The sequence below is a fragment of the Macaca mulatta genome, chromosome 6 (genome assembly GCF_049350105.2).
Source record: "Macaca mulatta isolate MMU2019108-1 chromosome 6, T2T-MMU8v2.0, whole genome shotgun sequence".
NCBI classification, from domain to species: domain Eukaryota; kingdom Metazoa; phylum Chordata; class Mammalia; order Primates; family Cercopithecidae; genus Macaca; species Macaca mulatta.
Window position 1 is genome coordinate 11,316,280 of NC_133411.1, and position 12,269 is coordinate 11,328,548.

General features: G+C 41.3%; 1 protein-coding gene across 4 annotated transcripts in view; it reads right to left on the reverse strand.

Moving 5' to 3' along the window:
* The window catches only part of ATPSCKMT (ATP synthase c subunit lysine N-methyltransferase), a 187,611-nt gene that overhangs the window by 106,640 nt on the left and 68,702 nt on the right, over window positions 1–12,269 (reverse strand). Inside the window, exon 5 of one of the 4 annotated variants that reach the window (XM_078004605.1) lies at window positions 7,818–8,105. The exons of 1 other annotated variant lie outside the window; for it this stretch is intronic. In XM_078004605.1, the coding sequence (XP_077860731.1) occupies window positions 7,962–8,105 (144 nt within the window). In that variant the 3' untranslated portion in view covers window positions 7,818–7,961. Of the gene's footprint in view, window positions 1–7,817; window positions 8,106–12,269 lie in introns of those variants that run through there. 2 more of the 4 variants (XR_013418264.1, XM_078004613.1) reach the window with 2 other exon arrangements.

The window sequence follows — 12,269 nt, forward strand, 5'->3', positions numbered from 1 at the left end:
GAGATACTCGGCTTATCTCATGGGAACTGGTTAGACAGTGGGTGCAGCCCATGGAGGGCAAGCAGAAGCAGGGTGGAGCATGACAAGGGGTCAGGGAACTCCCTCCCCTAGCCAAGGGAAGCCATTAGGGACTATACTGTTTACTCCGGCCCAGATACTACTAGCCAGACTAATAAAGAAGAAAAGAGAGAAGAATCAAATAGACACAGTGAAAAATGATAAAGGGGATATCACCACTGATCCCACAGAAATACAAACTACCTTAAGAGAATACTATAAACACCTCTATGCAAATAAACTAGAAAATCTAGAAGAAATGGATAAATTCCTGGACACATACACCCTCCCAAGTCTAAACCAGGAAGAAGGCAAATTCCTGAATAGACTGATAACAAGTTCTGAAAGTGAGGCAGTAATTAATTGCCTATCAACCAAAAAAAGTCCAGGACCAGACAGATTCACAGCCAAATTCTACCAGAGGTACAAAGATGAACTGGTACCATTCATTCTGAAACTATTCCAAACAACAGAAAAAGAGGGAATCCTCCCTAACTCATTTTATGAGCCAGCATCGCCCTGATAACAAAACCTGGCAGAGACACAACAAAAAAAGAGAATTTCAGGCCAATATATCTGATGAACATGAATGCGAAAATCCTCAGTAAAATCCAGCAGCACATTAAAAATCTTATCCACCACAATCAAGTTGGCTTCATCCCTGGGATGCAAGGCTGGTTCAACATACACAGATCAATAAATGTAATCCATCACATAAACAGAACCATTGACAAAACCACATGATTATCTCAATAGATGCAGAAAAGGCCTTTGATAAAATTCAACACCTCTTCATGCTAAAAACTCTCAATAAGCTAGGTATTGATGGAACGTATCTCAAAATAATAAGAGCTATTTATGACAAACCCACAGCCAATATCATATTGAATGGGCAAAAACTGGAAGCATTTTCCCTTTGAAAACCGGCACGAGACAAGGATGCCCTCTTTCACCACTCTTATTCAACATAATATTGCAAGTTCTGGCCAGGGCAATCAGGCAGGAGAAAGAAGAACATGTATTCAAATAGGAAGAGAGGAAGTCAAATTGTCTCTGTTTGCAGATGACATGAGTGTATATTTAGAAAATCCCATCATCTCAGCCCAAAATCTCCTTAAGCTGATAAGCAACTTCAGCAAAGTCTCAGAATACAAAATCAATGTGCAAAAATCACAAGCATCCCTATACACCAATAACAGAGAGCCAAATCATGAGTGAACTCCCATTCACAAATGCTATAAAGAAAATAAAATACATAGGAATACAACTTATAAGGGATGTGAAGGACCTCTTCAAGGAAAACTACAAACCACTGCACAAGGAAATAAGAGAAGGCACAAACAAATGGAAAAACATTACATGCTCCTAGATAGGAAGAATCAATATCGTGAAAATGGCCATACTGCCCAAAGGAATTTAAAGGTTAATGCTATCCCTATCAAGCTACCACTAACTTTCTTCATAGAATTAGAAAACTACTTTAAATTTCATATGAAACCAAAAGAGAGCCTGCATAGCCAAGACAGGCCTAAGCAAAAAGAACAAAGCTGAGGCATCACGCTACCTGACTTCAAACTATACTACAAGGCTACAGTAACCAAAACAGCACAGTACTGGTACCAAACCAGATATATAGACCAAAGGAACAGAACAGAGGCCTCAGAAATAACACCATGCATCTACAACCATCTGATATTTGATGAACCTGACAAAAACAAGCAACGGAGAAATGACTCCCTATTTAATAAATGGTGTTGGGAAAACTGGTTAGCCATATGCAGAAAACTGAAACTGGACCCCTTCCTTACACCTTGTACAAAAACTAACTCAAGATGGATTAAAGGCTTAAACATAAGACCTAAAACCATAAAAATCCTAGAAGAAAACCTAGGCAATACCATTCAGGACATAGGCATGGGCAAAGAGTTCATGTCTAAAACACCAAAACCAGTGGCAACAAAAGCCAAAATTGACAAACGGGATCTAATTAAACTAAAGAGCTTCTCCACAGCAAAAGAAGCTACCATCAGAGTCAACAGGCAACCTAAAGAAAGGGAGAAAATTTTTGCAATCTATCCATCTGACAAAGGGCTAATATCCAGAATCTACAAAGAATTTAAACAAATTTACAAGAAAAAAAACAAACAACCCCATCAAAAAGTGGGTGAAGAATATGAACAGACACTTCTCAAAAGAAGACACTTATGCAGCCAACAAACATATGAAAAAAAGCTCATCATCACTGGTTATTAGAGAAATGCAAATCAAAACCACAATGAGACACCATCTCATGCCAGTTAGAATGGCAATCATTAAAAAGTTAGGAAACAACAGGTGCTGGAGAGGATGTGGAGAAATAGGAACACTTTTACACTGTTGGTGGGAGCGTAAATTAATTCAACCATTGTGGAAGATAATGTGGCAATTCCTCAAGAATCTAGAACCAGACAAACCATTTAACCTAGCAATCCCATTACTGGGTATATACCCAAAGGATTATAAATCATGCTACTATAAAGACATATGCACACGTTTGTTTATTGTGGCATTATTCACAATAGCAGACTTGGAACCAACCCAAATGCCCATCAATGATAGACTGGATAAAGAAAATGTGGCACATATACACCATGGAATACTATGCAGCCATAAAAAACAGAATGAGTTCATGTCCTTTGCAGGGACATGGATAAAGCTGGAAACCATTATTTTCAGCAAACTAACACAAGAACAGAAAAACAAACACTGCATGTTCTCACTCATAAGTGGGAGTTGAACAATGAGAACACATGGACACAGGGAGGGGAACATCACACACTGGGGCCTGTCGGTGGGTGGGAGGCTAGGGGAAGGATAGCATTAGGAGAAATACCTAATGAAGATGACGGGTTGATGGGTGCAGTAAACCACCATGGCACATGTATAACTATGTAACAAACCTGCACGTTCTGCACATGTATCCCAGAAATTAAAAGTATAAGAAAACAAAAAGAATGTATAGTCAATTATAGTTTTTAAAATAACCACTAAAAAAATTGCAATATAATCTACGGATTTCAAAATAACAGAAAGGTTCAAGGAAAACTATAGAAAACTTTATCGATTCAATAAAAAAAAAGGAAAGCAGCAAGAAAATGGGAAAATGAACAGAAAACAGAAGACAATACGGTAGTAATAAGTTCAAACATGTCAGTAATAAATAATGTAAATAATGTGTAGTCACTTCTCAAGAAAGAGACTCATAGTTTAGATTTTTAAAAATTTAACTTAACCTACCTAAAGGTAGGATTGACAGCAAATTAGAGTGTTTAGCAATGGTTTCTGTGATGCCTGAAGCTATACCCATTCTTCTTCTTAAATTACCTAGAATGGCAAAGACCAATAAGTGGCATGTGGCCCTTCCTCAATACACAGTAAGAGCAGAGATGCTGATACCCCAGGAAACAAGAGTTTAAAGGCCAAAAAAGTCATTTATTTATTTATTTGTTTGTTTGTTTGTTTGTTTGTTTATGATGGAGTTTCACTCTTGTCGCCCAGGCTGCAGTGCAATGGCACGGTCTCAGCTCACAGAAACATCTACCTCCCAGGTTCAAGCAATTCTTCTGCCGCAGCCTCCCAAGTAGCTGGGATTACAGGCACCCGCCACCATGCCCAGCTAATTTTTGTATTTTTAGTAGAGATGGGGTTTCACCATGTTGGCCAGGCTGGTCTACTCCTGACCCCAGGTGATCCTCCCACCTCGGCCTCCCAAAGTGTTAATATTACAGGCGTGAGCCACTGCGCCCGGCCCCCTTTTTTATTTATTTATTTTTTTTTTTTAAGACTGAGTCTCACTCTATTGCCAAGGCTGGAGTGCAGTGGCGCAATCTTGGCTCACTGCAACCTCCACCTCTGAGGTTCAAGCAATTCTCGTGCCTCGGCCTCCCAAATAGCTGGGATTACAGGCACCCACCACCACATCCTGCTGATTTTGTATTTTTAGTAGAGATGGGGTTTCACCGCGTTGGCAAGGCTAGTCTCAAACTCCTAAGCTCAAGTGATCACTCGCCTCAGCTTCCCAAAGTGCAGGGATTACAGCCATGAGCCATTGCTTATTTTTTAAAAGAAAACAAACTTGAAAACATACATTATCTGAAGCAGAAGGATTATTTAAAAAGATACAAAAATTTAAAATAGACGTAAATCAATAAAAATAAGCAATGGGGAAAACACTCCCTATTCAACAAACGGTGAATGGTGCTGGGATAACTGGCTATCTATATGCAGAAGAATGAAACTGGACCCCTACCTATCACCATATACAAAAGTTAACTCACAAGCCGAGCACAGGGCTCACACCTGTAATCCCAGCACTTTGGGAGGCCGAGGCAGGTGGATCATCTGAGGTCAGGAGTTCGAGACCAGCCTGGGCAACGTGGTGAAATCCTGTCTTTACCAAAAATACAAAATTAGCCATGTGTGGTGGCACATGCCTGTGATCCCAGCTATTTGGGAGGCTGAGGCAAGAGAATCACTTGAACCCGGGAGGCAGAAGTTGCAGTGAGCTTAGACTGTGCCACTGCACTCCAGCCTGGGCAATGGAGTGAGACTCCGTCTCACAAAAAAAAGAAAAAAAAATTAACTCAAGACAGATTAAAGGCTGGGTGCAGTGGCTCATGCTTGTAATCCCAACACTTTGGAAGACCGAGGTGGATGGATCACTTGAGCCCAGAAGTTCTAGACTAGCGAGGGCAACATGGCAAAACCCCATCTCTACAAAAAATATAAAAATTTAGCCAGGCATGGTGGCATGTGCCTGTAGTCCCAGCTACTCATGAGGCTGAGGTGGGAGGATCACTTAAGCCAGGGATGCAAAGGTTGCAGTGAGCTGAGACTGCGCCATTACACTCCAGCCTGAGTGACAGAGTGAGACTCTGTCTCAAAAAAAAAAAAAAGATAAATTAAAGTCTTAAATGTAAGGACTCAAACTATAAAAATATAGAAGAAACCCTAATATCATAATACCCTTCTCAGTATCGGCCTTGGCAAAGAATTTATGGCTAAGTCCTCAAAAGCAATTGCAACAAAAACAAAAATTGACAAATGAGACCTAATTATACTAAAGAACTTCTGAACAGCAAGAGAAACTATCAACAGAGTAAACAGCCTGCAGAATGAGAGAAAACATTCCCAAACTATGCCTCCAACAAGGTCTAATATCCAGAATCTATAAGAAACTTCAATCAACAGCAAAAAATAAATAGCCCCATTAAAAAGTGGACAAAGGATATGAACATAACAGACACTTCTCAAGAGAAGACATACAAAGGTCAACAAACATGAAAAAAATGTTCATCAACACTAATCATCAGAGACATGCAAATCAAAACCATAGTGAAATACCATGTCACACCAGTCAGAATGGCTTTTGTTAAAAAGTCAAAAAATAGCAGGTGTTCACGAAGCTACAGAAAAAAGGGAATGCTTATACACTATTGGTGGGAATATAAATTAGTTCAGCCACTGTGGAGAGCAGTTTGGAGCTTTCTCAAAGAACTGAAAGTTAAACTACCATTTGACCCAGCAATCTCACTACTGATTCTTTACCCAAAAGAAAATAAATTGTTCTACCAAAAAGACACATATACTCATATGTTCACAGCAGCACTATTCACAGTAGCAAAGACGTAGAATCAACCCAGGTGCCCATCAACAGTAGGCTGCATAAAGAAAAGATGGCACACATGTACCATGGAATACTACAGAGTCATAAAAAAGAATGAGATCATGTCCTTTGCAGCAACATGAATGCAGCTGAAAACCATTATCCTAAGTAAACTAACACAGGAACAGAAAATCAAATACTACATGCTCTCACTTCTAAGTGGGAGCTAAACACTGGCCATTCATGAATATAAAGATGCCAATAGACACTGGGGACTACTTGAAGAGGGAGAGAGGGAGGAGGCAAGGGTTGAAATACTACTGGGTACGAACCTACAAAGAACTCAAACAAATTAACAAGAAAAAAACAAACAAAAAAACAAACAACCCCATCAAAAAGTGGGCAAAGGATATGAACAGACACTTCTCAAAAGAAGACATTCATACAGCCAACAGACACATGAAAAAATGCTCATCATCACTTGCCATCAGAGAAATGCAAATCAAAACCACAATGAGATACCATCTCACACCAGTTAGAATGGCAATCATTAAAAAGTCAGGAAACAACAGGTGCTGGAGAGGATGTGGAGAAATAGGAACACTTTTACACTGTCGGTGGGACTGTAAACTAGTTCAACCATTGTGGAAGACCATGTGGCGATTCCTCAAGTATCTAGAACTAGAAATACCATTTGACCCAGCCATCCCATTACTGGGTATATACCCAAAGGATTATAAATTATGCTGCTATAAAGACACATGCACATGTATGTTTATTGTGGCACTATTCACAATAGCAAAGACTTGGAATCAACCCAAATGTCCATCAGTGACAGACTGGATTAAGAAAATGTGGCACATATACACCATGGAATACTATGCTGCCATAAAAAAGGATGAGTTCATGTCCTTTGTAGGGACATGGATGCAGCTGGAAACCATCATTCTCAGCAAACTATCGCAAGAACAGAAAAACCAAACACCACATGTTCTCACTCATAGGAGGGAACTGAACAAATGAGATCACTTGGACACAGGAAGGGGAACATCACACACCGGGGCCTATTGTGAGGAGGGGGGGGAGGGATAGCATTAGGAGATATAACTAATGTAAATGACAAGTTAATGGGTGCAGCACACCAACATGGCACATGTATACATATGTAACAAACCTGCACGTTGTGCACATGTACCCTAGAACTTAAAGTACAATTAAAAAAAAAAAAAAAAAGAAAAACTACTGGGTACTATGCTCACACCTGGGTGATGGGATCAATCATACCTCAAACCCCAGCATCAAGCAATATACCCATGTACCAAACCTGCTCATGTACCCCCAAATCTAAAATAAAAGCTGAAATTACTTTTTTAAAAAAAGAAAGAAGATTTGGGGAAAAAAAGAACAAAGTTTTCCATATGGAAAAATATATAGAAGTCAATTTTCTTCCTCACGCTGTACACAATAATAAATTTTGGGTGGATTAAATATCTAGGCGCAAAAAGCAGGAGGTGTTTTCCCCAAGGAAAATTTCTAAAGTCTATGTAGGCAGTTGCCTGCTCAGACTACAATGTATGTCAACAATTCAGAATTACTTTTTTGAAGATCCCAATCTCTAGGTACATTTTTAACTGTAATCAAACAACTCATATACGAATATAAATCTTTGCATTTGCTTATAACCAATAGCAGAGAAAAGCTTTGCATTGGTTTTGAATCACAAAGCTCATGAATCAGAGATAGGAGGGTTAGGCTGTGTAAGGATGAAAAAGTGGTATCTGCTCCTCACCCATTACAAGCATCATAGCTGACACTCCCATAGCAAAAGGTTAACAAGAGAAAAGCATAGCAAATGTATTTAATAAAAGGTCTACATGACATGGAAAACTTCAGAAATAAAGACCCCAAGACCCAGGTAAGAGGTGAAGCCAGCTGGACTTCTGGGTTGGGTGGGGACTTGGAGAAATGTTCAGTCTTACAAGAGGATTGTAAAATGCACCAATCAGTGCTCTAGAGCTAGGATTGTAAAACGCACCATTCAGCTCTCTGTTGCTAGCTAGAAGTTTGTAATATGGACCAATCAGTGCTCTGTAAAATGGACCAATCAGCAGGACATGGGTGGGGACAAATAAGGGAATAAAAGGCCACCCCAGCTAGCAGCAGCAACCAGCTTAGGTCCCCTTCTATGCTGTGGAAGGTTTGTTCTTTTGGTCTTCACAATAAATCTTGCTGATGCTTACTCTTTGGGTCCACACTACCTTTAAGAGCTGTAACACTTACCACGAAGGTCTGCGGCTGCATTCTTCAAGTCAGTGAGACCAGGAACCCACTGGGAGGAACCATCTCCGGACACACAGGAAAAACCATGTGTTTCTATGCTAAGTCTGATAAAAGGAGTGGATAGCTGTGGAGAAACACAATTGGATAAAAGGGTATGACCTAATGCCAATACACCAGGCGGACGGGAGGAGAACCTAGCAAGGCTTGTCGAATTATTCTTGGCCTCTCTGTGTGTCGCATTCCTTCCCCTGGATATGCGACAGGACTCCTCTGTAATGAGGGTCTTGTAATCTACCTTCAGGGGAGTGACCTGTCCAGGTTTTATGACTTGCTTTGTGGGAGAGAAGTTGTAGTCTCTATGACTTACCTAGGAAAAGAGGAATTCTTAGGGAAGAGAAGGGAGAGGAAGAAAGGAGAGTGAGGGATCAGAAGGATCTTGCTTCTGAGGCCCTCCCAATCTTTTTCAGTTCAAAGTTCTCAGCATGCCAAGATTCCATAGTTTGAGGTACCATGTTTTAAGTCCCAACAGCCATTAAGAACTCTGGTTCTGGGCCAGGCATGGTAGCTCATGCCTGCAATCCTGGCACTTTGGGAGACAGAGGCTGGCTGATCTCTTGAGGTCAGGAATTCGAAACCTGCCTGGCCAACATGGTGAATCCCCATCTCTACTAAAACTACAAAAATTAGCCAGGCATGCCATTGCATGCCTGTAATCCCAGCTACTTGAGAGGCTGAGGCATGAGAATTGGTTGAACCCAAGAGGCAGAGGCTGCAGTGCACCAAGATCACACCACGGCACTCCAGCCTGGGCAACAGAGTGAGAATCTGTCCCAAAAAAAAAAAAAAAAAAAAACCTCTGGTTCTGGAACCAGACAGATATGTTTCAAGCCCAGTTCTGCCACTTTCAATTCGTGTGACCTTGAATGAGTTGTCCAATTTCTTTAAGTCTTGGTTTCTTAATCTATAATATGGGGATAATAGCAGCTGACAGACTAAATGAGAAAATACCCACAAAATTCACCCACAGCCCAGCGCATCCTGAACTCCTCAACAAATGTTAGCGCTCATCATGGAGCCATGGGAGCCAATGAAGACACGTGGTCTCAGATGTTGTCTGGGGTCCGCTGAGGAGCAGAGGCTGAACACAAGGTCTCCAGGCCCCCTGGGGATGCACCTTTCTCACTCTGAGAATGCAACCAAGAGTCCGGATTTGAAACTTGTGCCTAATGCATACAGAGGCTCCTGCACTTCAGCTGCCCACCGGTCCTGAAGAACATCCAACAGATGCTTGGAGCTCAGGTGTGGAGTATGGCAGTCACCTCCTCCTGGGCCCCCGCTCCTCTGTCATCTGTCCTCATCCCCCAGTCCACTCCTAGGTCAGACTTCCCAAATCACAGCCTTCATCAATGATTGCAATTATCTACTCAAAAACCTGTTCCAGGCTGGGCGCTGTGGCCTGTAATCCGAATGCCTTGGTAGGTTGAGGTGGGAGGATTACATGAGGCCAGGAGTTCAAGATCAACCTAGGAAATATAGCAAAACCCCATCTCTACAAAAAGTTGTTCTTAAAAATTAGGCACAGTGGCACATGCCTGTATTCCTAGCTACTCTGGAGGCCGAGGTGGGAGGATCACTTAAGCCCAGGAGTTTGAGGTTACAGTGAGCTATGATCGCACCACTGCCCTCCAAACTGAGACCCTCAAAAAAAAAAAAACAAAAAAAAAAACCTGTTCCATCTTCTCTTGTGCCTGATATTGAGGGGCTTCTATAGTATGACTCCATCTTACTGAACCAATCTTATTTATTCCCCTACTCCACATCATCAAACTTCTCCTTAGACCATTTACTCTTACTCCCTGTTCTGTGAATATGCCACCCTCATTTCTGCCTCTCAGCATTTTCCCAACCTGAAGTCTTTCGCAATCCTCTGTCTCCCCAACCTGATCTAGTAGCATAGATACTGCTAGAACCTATAGGCAGAATGTCTAGAATCTGTAACCTCCTGAAAGCATTAAAAATAATAAAATCTAATGTAGAACCCTCTGCTTTTCTTTAATTCATTTGTAAAATATTAGGGTGTATATCCACCATACTCATCATACCAAAGCAAATCACAAATGGATCAAAAATTTAAATTTTTTAATGCACAAAAATAGTTGAAAAGAAACATGAGCAATTTCTCTTACGCTCTCAAAGTAAGTAAATCCTTTCTAAGCATGACACAAAACTCATCGCTCTACATTCCTTGTCTGTTGTCAATTCTTTTTCACCACCCCTCCCTCCTAAAGACTCTTCATTCAATAGAGAAGCAAGGAGGACCTTGCCCAGAACTCTCTCCCCACAGCACCCAGTGTGGTTCTGAGTTATCGTCCTCTAGGGAGAGGCACTGTGGGGGATGAGAGACAGAAGAGAGGAGACAACATTATTTTCCAGAGAGAACTAGGACCAGACGCACTGGGAGATGTGAGACTGGCGCTCCTGGCCAAGTCCCGAGAAGCATCTGCGTTGCACCGCATGCAGAGATACATGGTGAAAGCTTCCTAGAGTTTCCCGGCAATGAGCATGTCGGAACCTTCCACTGCAGGGCTTCCAGCTGAGATTTTTGGTGCCACCTTCCCTGACCATTCAGGTTTTTGAGTAGAGAATTGCAATCATTGATGAAAGCTGTGATTTGGGACGTTTGACTTGAGAGTAGACTGGCCAATGGGGACAGATGACAGATGAAGGCCTGACTTCCCCAGGCCTTTCAAGGATGTGTAAGCCCTCATTCCTTTTATTAAAACATTTAACACCATTCTATGTATACAGTAGCTTCTATTTTGCTGACCAACCCCTGTCTGATACATTTATCTTTTGGGAATTTATCCTACAGTACACTCATACACATATGAAATCATGTATATTTAAAAAAAAAAAAAAAAACTTGGCTGGACGTGGGGGCTCATGCCTGTAATCCCAGCACTTTGGGAGTCCGAGGCAGGCAGATCATCTGAGGTCAGGAGTTCACGACCAGTCTGGCCAACATAGTGAAACCTCGTCTCTACTAAAAATACAAACACTAGCCAGGCGTGGTGGTGCATGCCTGTAATCCCAGCTACTCGGGAGGCTGAGGCATGAAAATTGTGTGAACCCTGAGAGGCAGAGGTTGCAGTGAGCCGAGATGGTGCCACTGCACTCTAGCCTGGGCAAAAGTGAGACTCTGACTTAAAAAAAAAAAAAAAAAAAAAAAAAAAAAAAAAAAAAAACCTCATTATTTATAATAGCAAAAGATTGGAAACAGTCTTAAAGTATATCAATGGTGGGCAATTTAAAATATCATGATGCATCCACAGGATAGGATGTTATTTGCCATTAGAAAGGTACAGCGCTTCATGTAGCCATGTGGACTGATCTTCAAGGTAGGGGGAAACCCACAAAATTCAAATTAGCTTATATTATATGCCACTATTTGTACAATATGTACAGTAAACAAATGCACAGAATGTCTCCCGGAATATACATAAGAAACCAGTGACCCTGAGTGCCTTATGGGGAAAGTTATGGATTTGATGCCCAAGAGTGGGAGGTAGAGCTATGTTACTCCATACACCCTTTTTCACTCCTGAATATTCTATCATATGGATATATTTGCCAAAAATAAAACGACTAATTAGCTATAAGATTACCTAATCTTTATGAAATGCCAGCAAGGCATCTATAGACAGAACAACATATTTTCTTCCCTTTTTCTATTTCTCAGATTTTAAATTTCTTCCTGAAACTTAAAACAAATTAGAAATAGGGAACTTTGGCCGGGCGCGGTGGCTCAAGCCTGTAATCTCAGCACTTTGGGAGGCCGAGACGGGCGGATCACGAGGTCAGGAGATCCAGACCATCCTGGCTAACACGGTGAAACCCCGTCTCTACTAAAAAATACAAAAAACTAGCCGGGCGAGGTGGCGGGCGCCTGTAGTCCCAGCTACTCAGGAGGCTGAGGCAGGAGAATGGTCTAAACCCGGGAGGCGGAGCTTGCAGTGAGCTGAGATCCGGCCACTGCACCCCAGCCTGGGTAACAGAGCAAGACTCTATCTCAAAAAAAAAAAAAAAAAAAAAAAAAAAGAAATAGGGAACTTGACCTTCTTGTTAGAGTATCTGGGAATAATGCCTATTTGCCTTTTAGAAGATTAATTTCCTACATCCATTTACACTGCCTAAAGCATATGCCCCAATGGATGAGGGAGAAGCTGGATTGAGATTTAAATGCTTCCTTGTCTTGTTCCAATACAGGATTACTTAAATTTCAAATCCA